Genomic DNA, 20,132 nt, shown 5'->3' on the forward strand with positions numbered 1-20,132 from the left:
CATCACAACAACGTTTCACCAGGCAACGCCGGTCAACTGCTGTCCGTGTATGAGAAATCGGTTGGAAACTTTCCTCATGTCATCACATTGTAGTTGTCGCCACCGGCGCCAGCCTTGTGTGAATGCTCCGAAAAGCTAATCATTTGCATATTACAGCATCTTCTTCCTGTCGGTTAAATTTCGCGTCTATAGCACATCATCTTCGTGCTGTAGCAATTTTAATGGCCAGTAGTGTAGAAAACATACTCTGTCAACAAAAAACGATCAACGAGCAAGAAAAATTTACTTTTGTACTTAGACAAGTGATGTACCAAGAGAAACGTGGTGACAAGGTCCCATCAGAGTTCTGGCGACATTTACGTAATTTAAGAAACAGCTCCACAGTGTCCGGCGATTTGTTACTGCTCATTGGCATCAAGAACTACCGACACAAGTACAAATAGCGTTGGCAGAACATGGCAATAACTCGCCCGACAAATCGCTGCAGGTCACAGATAGGATCTACATGACGCTCAAGCCGCCCGCAAGAGTTACTATGACAACACCGGTGCAGTTTCCAGCCGAACCCGACCTCTGCCTACCGAGCTCGCCCTAGGTGACAACATCGGACTGTGCAGCCGGCACGTCACGACGCCCGCCGAGCGATTACTAGGAAGTACACTCTAAGAAATAAATAAATAAATACACTAATGGCCATTAAAATTGCTACACCACGAAGATGACGTGCTACAGACGCGAAAAATAACCGGCAGGAAGAAGATGCTGTGATATGCAAATGATTAGCTTTTCAGAGCATTCACACAAGGTTGGCGCCAGTGGCGACACCTACAACGTGCTGACATGAGGGAAGTTTCCAACCCATTCCTCATACACAAATAGCAGTTGACCGGCGTTACCTGATGAAACGTTGTTGTGATGCCTCGTGTAAGGAGGAGAAATGCGTAGCCGCGCCGGATTAGCCAAGCGGTCTCAGGCGCTGCAGTCATGGACTGTGCGGCTGTTCTCGGCGGAGGTTCGAGTCCTCCCTCGGGTAAGGTGTGTGTTTGTCGTTAGGATAATTTAGGTTAAGTAGTGTGTAAGCTTAGGGACTGATGACCTTAGCAGTTAAGTCCCATAAGATTTCACACACATTTGAACATTTTTTTTTGAGAAATGCGTACCATCACGTTTCCGACTTTGATAGAGGTAGGATTGTAGCCTATCGCGATTGCGGTTTATCGTATCGCGACATTGCTGCTCGCGTTGGTCGATATCCAATGACTGTTAGCCGAACATGGAATCGGTGGGTTTAGGAGGGTAATACGGAACGCCGTGCTGGATCCCAACGGCATCGTATCACTAGCAGTCGAGATGACAGGCATTTTATCCGCATGGCTGTAACGGATCGTGCAACCACGTCTCGATTCCTGAGTCAACAGATGGGGGCGTTTGCAAGACAACAACCATCTGCACGAACAGTTCGACGACGTTTGTAGCAGCATGGACTATCAGCTCGGAGACCGTGGCTGTGGTTACCCTTGACGCTGCATCACAGACAGGAGCACCTGCGATGGTGTACTCAACGATGAACCTGGGTGCACGAATGGCAATACGTCATTTTTTCGGATGAATCCAGGTTCTGTTTACATCATCATGATGGTCGCATCCGTGTTTGGCGACATTGCGCTGAACGCACATTGGAGGTGTGTATTCGTCATCGCCATACTGGCGTATCACCCGGCGTGATGGTATGGGGTGCCATTGGTTACACTTCTCGGTCAACTCTTGTTCGCATTGACGGCACTTTGAACAGTGGACGTTACGTGTCAGATGTGTTACGACCCATGGCTCTACCCTTCATTCGATCCCAGCTAAACCCTACATTTCAGCAGGATAATGCACGACCGCATGTTGCAGGTCCTGTACAGGCTTTTCTGGATACAGAAAATTTTCGACTGCTGCCCTGGCCAGCATATTCTCCAGATCTCTCACCAACTGAAAACGTCTGGTTAATGGTGGCCGAGCAACTGGCTCGTCACAATGGGCCAGTCACTACTCTTGATGAACTGTGGTATCGTGTTGAAGCTTCATGGGCAGCTGTACCTGTACACGCAATCCAAGCTCTGTTTGACTCAACGCGCAGGAGTATCAAGGCCGTTATTAACTACAGAGGTGGTTGTTCTTGGTACTGATTTCTCAGGGTCTATGCACACAGATTGCGTGAAAATGTAATCACATGTCAGTTCTAGTATAATATATTTGTCCAATGAATACCCATTTATCATCTGCATTTCTTCTTGGTGTAGCAATTTTAACGGCCAGTAGTGTAAATAAAAGAACACAACGACCACCACGAAGGAATTATCCGAATAGAGCAGAAACTGGTAGATGTGGTCTACTTGTACAGACTAATAAATTATTACTATTTCAGAAAAAAATGGACAATTAATTCAAGAGAGAAAACTACACAAATTGAGCAAATCAGTAACGTGCTGGTCCACCTCTGGCCCTTATCCGAACAGTTATTCGGTTTGGCATGGATTGATAGAGTTGTTGAATGTCCTCCTGAAGGATATCGTGCCAAATTCTTTCCAGCTGGCACGCTGAATCGTCACAATCCCAAGATGGGTTGAGGGCCCTGCCAATAGTGTTCCAAACTGTTGGGTAGGGATCTGGCGATCTTGTTGCCCAAGGTAGGGTTACCAAGCACCAGGGCAAGCTCTCATCATGTGTGGGCGGGCAATATCTTGCTGAAATATAAGCGAAGGATGGCTTGCCATGAATCTCAACAAAATGAGGCACAGAATATCGTCGACGCACCTCTGTGCCGTAAGGGTGCCGCTGATGACAACCAGAGGGATCCTACTATGAAAAAAATGGCGCCTCAGACCACCACTCCTGGCTGTCAAGCCTTATGGTGGGCGACAGTCATGTTGGTATCTCACCACGGTCTGGGGTGTCTCCAGACACGTCTTCGGCCTGGGATCTCATTGACTGGAATAAAACTGTCTTCAGTACGGAGACCTACTTCGAACAGAGCTCTGATGACCAGTGGAGACGCCACAGCGCTGGGATACCAAACCGATTGTCTCCCCCATACGGCCCAACAGGCAGGAGTGATGGTCGTGGGCGCCATTTCTTTTCATAACAAGTTCCCTTTCGTTGTGATCTCCGGCAACCTTACTGCACAGTGGTACGTCGACGGTATTCCACGCCCCGATTCGTTGCTTTTCATGATAAGCCATCCTGGGCTTACATTTAGGCAAGATAATGCCCGCATGCAACATGGCATGAAAGGGCCCTCACACACTCAATACTTATTTCCAGTACTGAGCACTGCGCAATAATACTGACTGTTTGAGAACGGCAGTAGCGGTTTGCGTGATATATTTCAGAAGACTGCAGGGGTTTGAAAATATTGTCACTCGTTCAATACATTGCACAATATATTACAATGCGTAAGGTTGGTATTGCACAATACGTTAGTTCCTTCCGAGACCGAAATAAGTTCAGTGCACTCAGAACGAATTTCCACAAAGAACTAGAAAAAAGTAAATGATGAAAGATTAGAATGTGGTCAGAAGCATTTATACGAATGCACGATGTGACATACTGATTAAATGAAGCTCCTGATTATCAGAAAACATCAGATAACTACATGGCAGTAAGCAGAAATGTTACTCTACTTGCAGAAATTCTCAGAACTGGCAAGTAATATCAGGTCAGATGTCCAGTGAGCGTCGATTAATCTTGCAGCAGTTATCACACCAGAGATCATGTAAGCTGTTAATCAGCATAACTGTTGTATTTTGTTCGACACAATTTTACAATATGTAAATACACTACCAAAAACAAAAAAACAAAAACAAAAATGCAATACCTTCAAGGACTGTGTTCAGTGGCACCGGGGTACAGCAGAAGTTTGTGTGAGCTCAGAAGTTGTAGCGTTAGTGATTCATTTGTCACAGTCATTGGCGATGGCATGGCTCTCAGAAGGCCCGTCCATTCACCGTCTGTTTTGACTCAACAGGCAGTAGCTATAATAAGTTTGGAGGTGAACTGTGTTTGCAGTATTCATCCTAGGATACGCTCCAGTGACGAGTGCGCTTTCCTGTCGAACAGCTACAACCATTTGAATGGGATCGCATTGGGAGCCTGTGGGAAGCTGGGGGGATGTACCCACGGACTGCTGCACATGCAGGGCACAATCTGTTGGAGGTGTGTCGCTGCTTTGAACAGTGGTCTGTGGAACATTCCCACACCTGTACATCAGGATTCGGACGTCAATGTAATACAGACACATGTCAAATGGTTCAAATGGCTCTCTCAGCACTATGGGACTTAATATCTGAGGTCATCAGTTCCCTAGAACTTAGAACTACTTAAACCTAACTAACCTAAGGACATCACACACATCCATGCCCGAGGCAGGATTCGAACCTGCGACCGTAGCGGTAGTGCGGTTCCAGACAGACACATGTCAAGGTTGGCGCATGTGTAAGCAGCGTTGGCCAACCAAACATCATCCAGAGACGGGATCCGCAACTGCTGTGTCACCAGCGATCGCTAAGAGCCGCCTCCTTGTAACAGTATTAAGATCACGCATGCCTCTGACTAGGGTACCTTCCACGCCACGACAAAGCTAAGTACGGCTAAGCTGGCGTCGTGAAAGAATTGACTGGAGAGTGAAAAGGCGCTCTGTTGTAATCAGTGATGAGGGAAGGTTCTGTCTGTATGCGAGTGATGAACGTACTCGTGTGTGGTGCAGACATGGTGAGCTGCCTATTGCAGAATGCGTGCACCCACGACACACCGGTTTGATCCAAGCCTTCATTGTTCGTGTTTCGGGAGGGGGGAGGGGGCATCAGTTACATCACGTGGTCACGTTGGTGTTTCTGTAGGGCGAAGTATTCAGTGCCCTATACAATGGCTGCTTCTTCCTATCCCTGTGCTACTAGTATGATCTCTCGCCAGTTTAACACATACTGACTTGATGAAGTGGGAAGTTATTCATTCTTCAGAGCCTGGAAGTACCATTGCAGAACTGCAACAAAAGGCACATGATGCTTGAGACAATCTATCGTCGTAAGCCATACAGCATCTTTATGAACATTTGCATGTAAGAATTCATGCCTGCATTGCTGCCAGAGGATGATGCACTGTGCACTGATGTGACTGTTTGAGCATCCTTTAATGTGAAATATGTGTTTCATTTGGTCTGAATTTGTCATCATATACTCCTGGCAATGATGAACTTCCTGTCACCTCGCTCATCAATGAAATGACCTTGTCGTTGAAGGTGTTGCATTTTTTTCTCGCAGTGTGCATAGGAAACAGTGCACATACATGATAAATTATATAGTTAATTTGTTTAATTTGTAATTAGTTATCATTGTGTTTTACGAGTCTATGCTGTCATGAGTGCATTTCGCACTTGTTTCGCCAATGTGCAAATTTATGCTTCTCTTTTGCAAGGCAAGCAACTCAGTTGCAGCACATATCCACACCGTGGATCGTCGACATGTTAACTATGAACGGAGAATTCTAAAGCTGTGTTTTCTTAGGAGAAGAAATTATGCGCCGTGCAAACAGAATAGGGCATTTTGCATCGACAGGGACGCAAAACTTAAATACGAAGCGCATTTGTGTTTTCCCAGAAAATGAAAGCGCCAGCACATTAACTATTCAGTCCACAAGGGCAGTCTGGGAAGAAAGTTAAAAAATAGTTTTGTTAACTTTACCCAAACCACTAATACCAGGTGTCCCAGAAGGCTTTCCTTGATTACAAACTTCCTTAAGGCATAAAATATGACACATACACAAATAATTTTTATCTTGAATTGCTTGTGACATGTTCAAGTTTTTGTGTACGTTCGAACTCACTGTTACTTTGTTTGATACATGACCCAGTGACGTAACAACAGCGGAATCGGACACCATTTGTACACGACATATGTCTACTAAAATCAGGAGAAAGCCCAATATATCTTCTTATATCAAGAGAGACAATCACCAAAAACAGTCAACAGAAAGTTTCAGATGACGTACCATATATAGTTATCAGACGTTAAAAGCATCAAGACCAGATGTGCGAAGTTTAAGGCAATAGAGAGTGTCTGTAATCTTCCTACAACGGCTAGCCCTCGACCTAGTGCGCAGAAAATTCAGTGAGAGACGCCTTCGTGAAAGTCCCAAGAAGTCAGATCGCAGAGCCTCACGAGAATTGCTGACTCCAAAGACATCAGTGCACCACATCCTACATAAACAACTAATTTTCCGCGAGTCCAGATCAGGCAGTCGCCCCAACCAACGGATTACCGTGCTTGTTATGTCTTTGGTGTTGCCATGCTGGCTCAGATTGAGGAAGATGATGACTATCTGAAATGTGTCCTTTTCTCAGAAGATGCCACATTTCATTTAAACGATGTTGTCAACTGCCAACCTTAATAGTTTGAGTACATGTTGTTTGCAAATGGTGTCCAATTGCGCTGTTATTAGGTCAATGGGCCTTCTAACAAACAAAATAACAGTATGTATGTATCTACATTAAACTAGGATATGACACATGCAATTCAAGATAAAAAGTATATGTCTGTGTCATATTTTATGTCTTATGAATGTTTGTAATCAGGGAATAACTACTGGGACATCTGATATAGTGTCCAGTATTGATGGATCTGCCTGGGTTTGCTGACAGCAAGTCATATAATGGACCATGAAGAAGAGGATTATTTGCCTCACGGTAACGTGAATTGCAGAAAAACAGACACCAATATCTAGAATGAGATTTTCACTCTGCAGCGGAGTGTGCGCTGATTTGAAACTTCCTGGCAGAATTAAAACTGTGTGCCGGACAGAGACTCCAACTCGGAACCTTCGCCTTTCGTGGGCAAGTGGTTTACCTTCTGAGCTATCCAAGCACGACACACGCCCCCTCTTCACAGCTTTACTTCTGCCAGAACCTCGTCACCTACCTTCAGCGCACACTCCGCTGCAGAGCGAAAATCTCATTCTGGAAACATCCCCCAGGCTGTGGCTAAGCAATGTCTCCGTAATATCCTTTTCTTTCAGGAGTGCTAGTTCTGCAAGGTTCGCAGGAGAGCTTCTGTAAAGTTTGGAAGGTAGGAGACGACATACTGGCAGAAGTAAAGCTGTGAGGAGGGGGCGTGAGTCATAGTTGGGTAGCTCAGATGGTAGAGCACTTGCCCACGAAAGGCAAAGGTCCCGAGTTCGAGTCTCGGTCCAGCACATAGATTTAATCTGCTAGGGAGTTTCAGTCAGCAATATGTTTTTGACTTTGCATCATTTAACAGTTAATCTTCCTCAGCAGTCTCTCTCTGAGCACTATGGGACTCAACTGCTGTGGTCATAAGTCCCCTAGAACTTAGAACAACTTAAACCTAACTAACCTAAGGACATCACACACATCCATGCCCGAGGCAGGATTCGAACCTGCGACCGTAGCGGTCGTGCGGTTCCAGACTGTAGCGCCTTTAACCGCTCGGCCACTCCGGCCGGCCTCCTCAGCAGTGACAGTGAAGCCGGCCGCTGTGGCCGAGCGGTTCTAGGCGCTTCAGTCCGGAACCGCGCTGCTGCTATGGTCGCAGGTTCGAATCCTGCTTAGGTCATGAATGTGTGTGATGTCCTTAGGTTAGTTAGGTTTAAGTACTTCTAAGTCTAGGGGACTGATTCCCCCAGATGTTAATTCCCATAGTGCTTAGAGCCATTTGAACCATCAGCAGTGAAATGCACTTATAACTTTTCAGCACACATTGTAACCATTTTGCAACAGGCTTCACCTCAGTTGCATCAACTGCTTCAGTAAAGTGCAAAGCACAAAAATGGTTCAAATGGCTCTGAGCACTATGGGACTCTACCTCTGTGGTCATCAGTCCCCTAGAACTTAGAACAACTTAAACCTAACTAACCTAAGGACATCACACACATCCATGCCCGAGGCAGGATTTGAACCTGCAAAGCACAACATATCACAGTTGTCCAGAAGTAGTTGCCCTGTGACGCCCGACATGAGGCATTGGCATACTATGCGTTGCGCTCTGCCAGAAAAGACCTCCACTTTTTTTTTTGTCACTGTTGAGAGGACGACACACAACCCCGAGCTTGTTATGTACTATGTGATTCAAAATTTATGCTCCTAGGAAATCACGACATTCTGATGTGTCCTGGAGGTACCCTGAGGTGACAAAGTCATGGGATTCCTCCTAATATTACATCGCACCTCCTTCTGCCCGGTGTAGTGGGGCAACTCGATGGAAATGGAAATGAGCGTTTGGCGTCATTGGCCGGGAGACCCCTTGCGAGGCAGGTCCGGCAGCCTTGGTGCAGGTCTTACTACATTCGACGCCACATTGGGCGACCTGCGCGCCGGATGGGGATGAAATGATGGTGAAGACAACACAACACCCAGTCCCTGAGCGGAGAAAATCTCCGACCCAGCCGGGAATCGAACCCTGGCCCATAGGACGGCAATCCGTCAAGCTGGCCACTCAGCTATCGGCGCAGACGGAGCAACTCGATGTGGCATGTTTTGGCAGTCCCCTGCAGAAATACTGAATCATGATGCCTCTATAGCCATCCAATGCGAAAGCATTGCTGGTGCATGAACTGACCTCTCGATTATGTCCCATTAGTGTTCGATTATATCAGGCTATCTGGGTGGCCAAATCATTGGATCTAATTGTCCAGGATGTTCTTCAAACCAGTTGCGAACAATCGTGGCCCAGTGACATAGCGCACTGTGGTCCATAAAAATTGCATCGTTGTTACGGAACATGAAGTCAATCAATAGCTGCAAATGATCTCCAAGTGGATGATCATAACATTCCAGTCAATGATCGGTTCAGATGGACCAGAGGACCCAGTCCATTCCATGTAAACACAGCCTGCACCGTTATGGAGCCAGTACCAGCTCGCACAACATTTAGTTGACACTTGGCTCCGTGGTTTCACGGGGTCTGCACCACACTCAAGCCATACCATTAGCTCGCACCAACTGAAATCGTAACTCACCTGACCAGGCCACGGATTTCCAGTCATCTAGGGTCCAAACGATATGGTCAAGAGTCTAGGAGGGGCAGTGCATGCGAAGTCGTGCCGTTAGCCAATGTACTCACTCACATCGGTCGCCTGCTGCCATAGCCCATTAATGGCAAATTTCGTCACTCTTTCCTAATGGATACGTTTGTCGTATGTCCCGGATTGATTTCTTCAGTTGCTTCTCGCAGTGTTGCTTGTCTGTTACAGTGACAAGTCTGTGCAAATGCTGCTGCTCTCAGTTGTTACATGAAACCCACTGGCTACTGTTTTGTTCATGCTGAGAGGTAATGCCTCAAATTTGGTGTTCTCGGCACGCTCTTGACACTGCGGAATACTGAATTCCCTAATGATTTCCAAAATGGAATGTCCCCCAATTACCATTTCACGTCTGATAATTTCCCCGTGCGGCTACGATAGTCTCGGAAACCTTCTCACACGAATCACTGAGTATAAATGACAGCACCGGAAACGCACTGCCCCTTTATACCTCGTGTACGTGATATTGCCGCTATCTGGATGAGTGCATATTGCTGTCCCATGACTTTTGTCACCTCATTGGAAAGTGGCAACGATAATACGCCATTCCTCCAGTGGTATTTTTGTGCAGTACAGTCAGTTCCACAAGAAAGTGCACGCCGTTCTCTGTACTAAATAAATATATCATAAATATATGTTTACATGAAAATAAATGTTATTACTAATCGTACAATTTCCTAATAGTTAAGCCAATCGTCGCCATTACCGATTATAGCTTGGCACCTTGTTGGCATGCTTTTCACAAGATTTTCTCTGTAAAGATCTCCATATCGTCCTGATTTTATATGACAGCTGCTACAAAGTATACCGTATATTGGCTTTCTTTTAAGCTTCATCTCAACATACGACCAAACATTTGCGGTCGGATTTGCATTCGGAGACATTGCAGGCTAATCCATCGTGGACACCCTATAGTTTCTATGCTGTACAGAGACAGCTGCGATATTTCGGATCATTATCCTCTTGAGGCACCCAGTTTGCCTCGTTTGAAAATAGATTCTTACCGGACCTCAGAAGCCATTTTTAATAAATGTTGCACATTTTTTCAGCGTTTACATTGGCTGTAAATAACTGCAAATAGCCAAAAGTGTAACTGACAAAATGAAACATCCAACTCTCATACTGCTTAGCTATACACTGTCCAAAAGCGCATTGGGTACAGATGAGAGACCGCTGCCAGAGATGTCGCTGCGGACGTTACATTTAACACTATGGCGTACACTTTCTTGTGGAACTGACTGTATATTGACACGGGGGTCTGGAGCCCGCTTTAGGCCCGAAGTCTCACCTCCGGCGCTGAAATGTAAGTTGAAAAAAATAACGAGTACTCCTTCACCAAAGAAGACGAAGTAAATATTCCTGAATTCCAATCAAGAACAACTGGCAAGATGAGAAACATAGAAGTAGATATCCTCGGAGTAACGAAGCAGCGTAAATCACTACATGAAGGCAAGGCTTCCGATCCAGATTGTATACCAGTCAGGTTCCTCTCAGAGTATGCTGATAAAATAGCTCCATATTTAGCAATTATATACAACCACTCGCTCCCAGAAAGATCCGTACCTAAAGACTGGAAAATTGCTCAAGTCACACCAGTAACCAAAAAGGGAAGTAGGAGTAATTACAGGAGGAATTACAGTCCTATATCACTAACGTCGATTTGCAGTAGGGTTTTGAAATATATACTGTATTCGAACATTATGAAGTATCTCGAAGAAAACGATTTATTAACACATAGTCAGCACTGATTCAGAAAATATCGTACTTGTGAAACACACCTAGCTCTTTATACTCATGAAGTAATAAGTGCTATCGACACGGGATGTCAAATTGATTCCATATTTTTAGATTTCCAGAAGACTTTCGACACCGTTCCTCACAAGCGTCTTCTAACCAAACTACGTGCCTATGGAGCATTGCATCAGCTGTGCGACAGGATTCGTGATTTCCTGTCAGAAAGGTCACAGTTCGTAGTAATAGACGGAAAGTCATCAAGTAAAACAGAAGTAATATCCGGCGTTCCCCAACGAAGCGTTATAGGCCCTCTATTGTTCCTGATCTATATTAACGACATAGGAGACAATTTGAGTAGCCGTCTTAGGATGTTTGCAGATGATACTGTCATTTACCGTCTTGTGAAGTCATCAGATGATCAAAACGACTTGGAAAATGATTTAGATAAGATATCTGTTTGGTGCAAAAATTGGCAATTGACCCTGAATAAGGAAAAGTGTGAATTTATTCACATGAGTGCTAAAAGAAGCCAGCCGAAGTGGCCGAGCGCTTTTAGGCGCTCCAGTCTGGGACCACGCGACCGCTACAGTCGCAGGTTCGAATCCTGCCTCGGGCATGGATGTGTGTGATGTCCTTAGGTTAGTTAGGTTTAAGTAGTTCGAAGTTCTAGGGGACTGATGACCTCCGCAGTTAAGTCCCATAGTGCTCAGAGCCATTTGAACCATTTTTTTTTTTTTTTGCTAAAAGAAACAGCTAAATTTCGATTACGCGATAAATCACACAAATCTGAAGGCTGTAAATTCAGCTAAATACTTAGGGATTACAATTACAAATAACCTAAATTGGAACGATCACATAGATAATATTGCGGGTAGGGCAAACCAAAGACTGCGATTCACTGGCAGAACACTTAGAAAGTGCAACAGGTCTACTAAAGAGACTGTTTATACCGCGCTTGTGCGCCCTATTCTGGAGTATTGCTGTGCGATATGGGATCCGCATCAGGTGGCACTGACGGGTGACATCGAAAAAGTATAAAGAAGGGCAGCTCGTTTTGTACTATCGTAAAATAGGGGAGATAGTGTCACAGACACGATACGTGAATTGGAGTTGTTGTTGTGGTCTTCAGTGCTGAGACTGGTTTAATGCAGCTCTCCATGTTACTCTATCCTGTGCAAGCCTCTTCATCTCCCAGTACCTACTGCAGCCTACATCCTTCTGAATCTGCTTAGTGTATTAATCTCTTGGTCTCTCTCTACGATTTTTACCCTCCACGCTGACTTCCAATACTGAATTGGTAATCCCTCGATATCTCAGAACATGTTCTACCAACCGTTCCCTTCTTCTGGTCAAGTTGTGCCACAAGCTCCTCTTCTCCCCAATTCTATTCAATACCTCCTCATTAGTTATGTGATCTACCCATCTAATCTTCAGCATTCTTCTGTAGCACCACTTTTCGAAAGCTTCTATTCTCTTCTTGTCTAAACTATTTATCGTCCACGTTTCACTTCCATACACGGCTACACTCCATACAAATACTTTCAGAAACGACTTCCTGACATTTAAATCTATATTCGATGTTAACAAATTTCTCTTCTTCAGAAACACTTTCCTTGCAATTGCCAGTCTACATTTTATATCCTCTCTACTTCGACCATCATCAGTTATTTTGCTACACAAATAGCAAAACTCCTTTACTACTTTAAGTGTCTCATTTCCTAATCTAACTCCCTCAGCATCACCCGACTTAATTCGACTACATTCCATTATCTTCGTTCTGCTTTTGTTGATGTTGGAGTGGCAATCATGAAAACAAAGGCGTTTTCTCGTTGCGACGGGATCTTCTCATGAAATTTCAATCACCAGTTTTCTCCTCCGATTGCGAAAACATTCTGTTGGCACCCGCCTACATAGGGAGAAATGATCATCACGATAAAATAAGAGAAATCAGGGCTCGCAAAGAAAAATGTAAATGCTCGTTTTTCTAGCGTGCCGTGCGAGAGTGGAACGGTAGAGAGACAGCTTGAAGGTGTTTCATTGAACCGTCTGCCAGGCACTTTATTGCATCTAGACTAAAATTAGCTCGACATCCACGGAAAAAAATGGGTCCATTCGATATCACACTTTGTGCAGTTCAATTTGTGCCAAGTTTATTTTCGAGGCTTATTGTGTGTTTGTAGACAGGCATGCGGTGGTGGCGTTGACGATACACACGTCGACGAGGCATAGTGCTTCAATGCTGTTGCAGATAGAGCTCACAGCGGAATGGTTCCGCTGGCGTGCACTGCCCGCTTATATAGAGAACGCGTGACCTTGGTTACGTAACACGCTAATAATTTTCAAAAACTAAGACCGGCGTGTACCCCATTTTTCTCGTGCTGATTAACGTATACAAGCTATTGTCCGATGTGAGAATGTCTCTCTTCCCGGACTCAAATCATTCGGCGACCGAGATGTCATCGCTTACAAGACCTGGCATTGTGGAATAGATGCTAAGTCTCAGTCTAGACCTAGTTATGTATACAGGGTGTTACAAAAAGGTATGGCCACACTTTCAGGAAACATTCCTCACACACAAATAAAGAAAAGATGTTATGTGGACATGTGTCCGGAAACACTTAATTTCCGTGTTAGAGCTCATTTTAGTTTCGTCAGTATGTACTGTACTTCCTCGATTCACCGCCACGATTTCATACGGGATACTCTACCTGTACTGCTAGAACATGTGCCTTTACAAGTACGACACAACATGTGGTTCATGCAAGATGGAGCTCCTGCACATTTCAGTCGAAGTGTTCGTACACTTCTCAACAACAGATTCGGTGACCAATGGATTGGTAGAGATGGACCAATTCCGTGGCCTCCACGCTCTCCTGACCTCAACTCTCTTGACTTTCATTTATGGGGACATTTGAAAGCTCTCGTCCACGCAACCCCGGTACCAAATGTAGAGACTCTTCGTTCTCGTATTGGGGACGGCTGTGATACAATACGCCATTCTCCAGGGCTGCAGCAGCGCATCAGGGATTCCGTGCGACGGAGGGTGGATGCACGTATCCGCGCTAACGAAGGACATTTTGAACATTTCCTGTAACAAAGTGTTCGAAGTCACGCTGGTACGTTCTGTTGCTGTGTGTTTCCATTCCATGATTAATGTGATCTGAAGAGAAGTAATAAAATGAGCTCTAACGTGGAAAGTAAGCGTTTCCGGACACACGTCCACATGACATGTTTTCTTTCTTTATGTGTGAGAAATGTTTCCTGAAAGTTTGGCCGCACCTTTTTGTAACACCCTGTATAGTAATATGCCTTTTACATTGTATACCCGCTCCTGTCGTAAAGTTAGTAATGATGAAAAAATACATGTACGGATGAAAGGACTTGGTGTACTTGCTGAAAATGTAACTCTAACTGGTGATGTAACCCTGTACTATAATTATTAATGAAGTGTGATCTGTAGCGTCAGCCATTAACCGGGGAGCGTACATCGCGAACCGGGGGCTCAAGGATGCAACAGTTTGAAAAAAATTAACAAAGCATGCCGATTACGCAACCCGCTCGGCTCGGCGCCAGGCCGGCGCACCAGCAGACGCGCGCTGCTAGACAGTAAAGTGTGTGTCACCTGGAGTGCGCGGTCGTCGATGCGCTGCAGCAGGTTGCGCGAGAGGTCGAGCCGCTGCAGCGCGGGCAGGGCGGCGAGCGCGGCGGCGGGCACGGCGTCCAGCCGGTTGTCGGGCAGCCCGAGCGCCTGCAGGGGGCCCGCCAGCCCGGCGAAGGCGCGCGCCGACACGCGCCGCAGCGCGCCCGACGACACGACCAGCCCGTGCAGCAGCACGCCCGCCAGCGGCGGCGCGTCGAGCGCGGGCAGTCCGCGCGCAGACACCTCCAGCAGCGACACAGCGCGCGGCGGCGACAGCCCGCGCAGCGCAGAGCCCACGGCCCGCAGCGCGCCCGCGCCGCCCGCGCACCGCAGCGTGTGCGGCAGGTCGCACGCGCACGCCACGCCGCCGCCCACCGCCGGGCACCGCCACGACTGCACCTCCAGCTCCGAGGGAGGCGAAGGCGAAGGCGAGGGAGAAGGAGAAGGCGCGGCCGCCACCGCTGCCGCCAACAGCCACAGCCAGCGCATCCTGCAACACCGCACACACTGCCGAATAAGATCGTGTCCGGGCACGTTGCAGACACGGTCGAATAGTAGCTCAACCTGAACGTTACCCAAAGGAACGGGCACTGTGGTGACTACAGCCGTTATGAAATACTGTACATGAAATGTGTGGTGTCACCGCCAGACACCACACTTGCTAGGTGGTAGCCTTTAAATCGGCCGCGGTCTGTTAGTATACGTCGGACCCGCGTGTCGCCACTATGAGTGATTGCAGACCGAGCGCCGCCACACTGCAGGTCTAGTCTAGAGAGACTTCCTAGCACTTGGCCCAGTTGTACAGCCGACTCTGCTAGCGATGGTTCACTGACTACATACATTTTTATTTGCCGAGACGACCGTTTAGCATAGCCTTCAGCTACGTCATTTGCTACGAGCTAGCAAGGCGCCATATTCAGTTACTATTGACATTGATATTGTGAATCATGTACCCTCAAGTGCGACGTTCATCATAAATGGATTAAAGTTAAGTATCAACTAGCTACGTCCGCTTTCTGAATTCTAACTCCTTGTAATGTTCCAGACCTCACGTCAATATAGTCCTTCCCTCCTCACGCCAGCCTGCGTGAACTAAAACGCGTGCACTCCGGCCTCCTCTAGTAACACGGTGTTGGCTCTTCTGCCAACACAACAAAATGAATTCATACTTGCTCAAAATGGCTCTGAGCACTATGGGACTTAACATCTGATGTCATCAGTCCCCTACACTTAGAACCACTTAAACCTAACTAACATAAGGACATCACACAGATCCATGCCCGAGGCATGATTCGAACCTGCGACCATAGCGGTCGCGCGGTTCCAGACTGTAGCGCCTAGAACCGCTCGGATAAACTGGCCGGCTCAATTCATGCTTGCGAATATGGACAAGCACAGCGGTATAATGATATAGCGACAATGAAAATTTGTACTGGACCAGGACTCAAACCTTCTTATCGCTATCAGTTGCCTTACCATTACACTATCTGAACACGACTCACGGCCAGACCCAAATTTCCACACAATGTCAACCATTTGTCTACAACTTTTGCTTGTACATCCATTACGTACATTCCTATACAGTTGAGACATTTTATTGGAAGTCGCTTGCTCATTGTCGGCGAACAAATACGATATTGTCCGCCCCGACAGCTGAGTGGTCAGCGTGACAGAATGTCAATCCTAAGGGCCCAGGTTCGATTCCCGGCTGGGTCGGAGATTTTCTCCGCTCAGGGACTGGGTGTTGTGTTATCCTAATCATCATCATTTCATCCCCATAGACGCGCAAGTCGGCGAAGTTGCATCAAATCGAAAGACTTACACCAGGCGAATGGTCTACCCAATGGGAGGCCCTAGTCACACGACATTATAATACGATATTACAGTGTCTATGTTACTCGGAATTATGACGCTGTGTTCCGCTGGACAGCCATGCAGGCAGTTTGGGCCTTGCTGTGAGTCATGCTTTGATAGTCTAATGGTAAAGTGACCGCTCACGATAACTGGGAAATTCGGGTCTGAGTCCCAGTGTGCCACTAATTTTCATGGTCGTTCCGTTATGCGGCTGATGGCTGCCCATATCGCAATTGTGAATTCATTTCATGTAAACGTAAATAGTCTTTTTTGTATGGTTTCAGAATCGCTGTAAAGTTTGTACAGGAAGTGAAGTGTATCTCTTAACACTTTTTATTAGATCGCTTTCTTAGCTGTCTGTTCACTATAGATTTTAAATTGATATTAAACTAATCTCCCACGATCTAGAGACATGGAACTTTAAACTTAGATTATAACTGTATTAACCCTTGAGTGGTCCCACCTATGTATAAAGTGCTCCAACCACAAATAACATTGTCTTGTAGCGTTCCATTGTTGTGTTATAACTATCAGCCCATACTTATTTCTGTTCTGGCGTAAAGTCAAGGGCCGGCACTCCAATCGGGAACGTCAGGGAAGAGAGGGCCGGAAATAAGACGCCAGCCAATAGCACGCTTACCGACCCCTCTCTTGGACGACAACGCGACAGCAGCGGACTCTACGCGAAGAGAATATAAGCGTAGAAGTTAACAAGAAAATCACCATCATATTTGGCGTCAAGTTGCATAACGTCCATTATTGAAATTTAATGTGTAACCGATCACCAAATCAATCAGACAGTGCTGAAGACTACCCACACTGCTGTCGATATAGATACAATTTCAGTTATTAAGAACTGACGCGTAGAAGTTAAAAAAGAAAATCACCTCAGTGTTACGAACTTTGGTGGACACTAGAGACCTATCAAAAGCGCGTCCTGCTTAAGCAGGGGGAAAAACACACATCAAAAAAAGTTTTGCATCACCCCAGTTCCCAGAACTCCTGAAGATAGACATTGACTGTGGATACTGTAGACACAGTCCCTTTGACTGTTCAGGGACGTCACTAAACCGCCCAAAGATGTAAACAACCACGCATGAGCAGCGCCTATTAAACGGAAGGGTCTGACAGCCGATCAATTCAAAATGTTCAAGTGTGTGTGAAATCTTATGGGACTTAACTGCTAAGGTCATCATTCCCTAAGCTTACACACTACTTAACCTAAATTATCCTAAGGACAAACACACACACCCATGCCCGAGGGAGGACTCGAACCTCCGTCGGGACCAGCCGAGACGATCAGTTCCAATCATTCCACCAGGAAGGAGGTACATGACTCGTGTTGTCTGCAGTTCAGTCATGCCTAGACGGTCAATACCGCGGTTCGATCGCGTCCGCATTGCTACTTTGTGTCAGGACGGGCTCTCAACAAGTGAAGTGTCCAGGTGTCTTGGAGTGAACCAAAGCGATGTTGTTCGGACATGGAGGAGATACAGAGAGACAGGAACTGTCGATGGCATACTTCGCTCAGACCGCCCAAGTGCTACCACTGCAGTGGATGACCGCTACCTACGGATTAGGGCTCGGAGAAACCCTGACAGCAATGCCACCATGTCGAATAATGTTTTTCGTGCAGCCACAGGAAGTCGTGTTACGACTCAAACTGTGCGCAATTGGCTGCATGATGCGCAACTTCACTCCCGATGTCCATGGTGAAGTCCATCTTTGCAACCACGACACCATGCAGCGCGGTACAGATGGGCCCAATAACATGCCAAATGGACCGCTCAGGATTGGCATCACGTTCTCTTCACTGATGAGTGTCGCATATGCCTTCAACCAGGCAATCGTCGGAGACGTGTTTGGAGGCAACCCGGTCAGGATGAACGCCTTAGACACACTGACCAGCGACTGCAGCAAGGTGGAGGTTCTATGCTGTTTTGGGGTGACATAATGTGGGGTCGACGTACGCGGCTAGTGGTCATGGAAGGCGCCGTAACGGCTGTACGATACGTGAATGCCATCCTCCGACCGATAGTCCAACGATACCGGCAGCATATTGGCGAGGCATTCGTCTTCATGGACAACACTTCGCGCCCCCATCGTGCACATCTTGTGAATGACTTCCTTCAGGATAACGACATCGCTCGACTACAGCGGCCAGCATGTTCTCCAGACATAAACCAAATCAAACAGGCCTGGAATAGATTGAAAAGGGCTGTTTATGGACGACGTGACCCACCAACCACTGTGAGGGATCTACGCCAAATCGCCGTTGAGGAGTGGGACAATCTGGACCAACGGTGCCGTCATGAACTTGTGGATAGTATGCCACAACGAATACAGGCCTGAATCAATGAAAGAGGACGTGTTACTGGGTATTAGAGGTACCGATGTGTACAGCAATGTGGACCACCACGTCTGAACGTCTCGCTGTATGGTGCAATGTGTAGCTTTCATGACTAATAATACGGGCGGAAATGAAGTTTATGTTGATCTCTATTCCAATTTTCTGTGCAGGTTCCGGAAATCTCGGAACAGAGATGATGCAAAACATTTTTTGATGTATGTAGTAAGACACTAGCAATGCCTTCCATTCTGTAAACATGCATTAATCACGAGTGCTTCATTTTACGTAAGAAAAATATTTAAATTTTGACTAATGGAACTGTAGTTTGAACAGAAGAAACAGATATTTAGTTACTGTGCATCATTTTGTGAATTTTATGGTCCTCGGAGCCTTATTATCGGATTCCGTGATCGTTACTGTAATCAGTGAGTTTAGACTGGCCTTCACATAGGACTGTCTGTGAGAAAGGAGGTTTTCCTGAGTTTTGTCGGGACTAATACATGAGATGGCATCCCACGTACTAAGACATAATTGTAGCGTCATAGTAGCGTTGCTAAAAGTCACTGCAAACTTCACTTTTTCAAGGCGCATGGTATAAGCCACGAGCTACAGAGAAGAAATTCAATGGGGACGTCGAGACGGCTTTAAAAGATATGAGGTAAGCAAGCCTCCACATGGTAGTCTAGGGAAGAACTGAGTGCAGTTCGCTAGAATTTACCTTCATGCTTCATTCTACGTAGCGCTCCACATGCTAGCTTTCGTAAACAGCAACTTCCGCGTTTAGTATACCCGACGCGGTAAAGCGTCATGACAGGAAGTTCTTCCCTTTTTGGCTGTAACAATTTTTTAAGAGGAGAAACGCTTCAGAAGCTAGAGCATTGCTTCTTCTGACATCGTCGATGCAACGTTACACCGATATTCCCTCCTTTTGGCGGCCACTGTCGTCCTGTCCCGAGACATGCTGGAGAGAGGGCGGCCTTCTCCGTCTCTTGACAGATGGAGACCAAACCGCAGTCACACGAACACCTATCGATTACATAAGCGGATTTCTGTTATGATCCGACTTCCTGCCCACCTCCGCTACGGTCACCGCTGCCGTCGTCACCGGTGCAATGAACACAACAGCAGGGTGCTGTTCCTTTTAACGGCCTCATTTCAGGCGTTGTACGTATTAGTATTTATGACAGTAGAAGATTCTGTGACAATACTGAGCTCTGTTTGGTGACGTGATGGATGTGAGAGGGTATTGTCTGCCATGCTATCATTATGCGAATCTCAAAAAAACTTCTCGTGTTTTAGCGTCTTCATTTTTTTAAGGGCTGGAAGAAGACAAGAACATACCTGCGTCAGTAGGTTCGTGCCTAATAATGTTATTTGGTGTTCAAAACAATTTTCACGGTTATGAAAATATTATACTGTATAAATAAATTTAAGATCTCTGTGGCTTCGTCTTTAGAAGGATAGGCCGTTGGGATTCCACCT

General features: G+C 46.3%; 1 protein-coding gene across 2 annotated transcripts in view; it reads right to left on the reverse strand.

Annotated features, from left to right (window-relative positions):
• The window catches only part of LOC126088532 (protein artichoke-like), a 591,709-nt gene that overhangs the window by 58,037 nt on the left and 513,540 nt on the right, over nucleotides 1-20,132 (reverse strand). For both annotated transcript variants that reach the window (XM_049906705.1, XM_049906704.1), the window contains exon 4: nucleotides 14,429-14,936. In XM_049906705.1, the coding sequence (XP_049762662.1) occupies nucleotides 14,429-14,935 (507 nt within the window). In that variant the 5' untranslated portion in view covers nucleotide 14,936. The remainder of the gene's footprint in view (nucleotides 1-14,428; nucleotides 14,937-20,132) is intronic.

This window comes from Schistocerca cancellata, chromosome 6 (genome assembly GCF_023864275.1).
Source record: "Schistocerca cancellata isolate TAMUIC-IGC-003103 chromosome 6, iqSchCanc2.1, whole genome shotgun sequence".
NCBI lineage: Eukaryota > Metazoa > Arthropoda > Insecta > Orthoptera > Acrididae > Schistocerca > Schistocerca cancellata.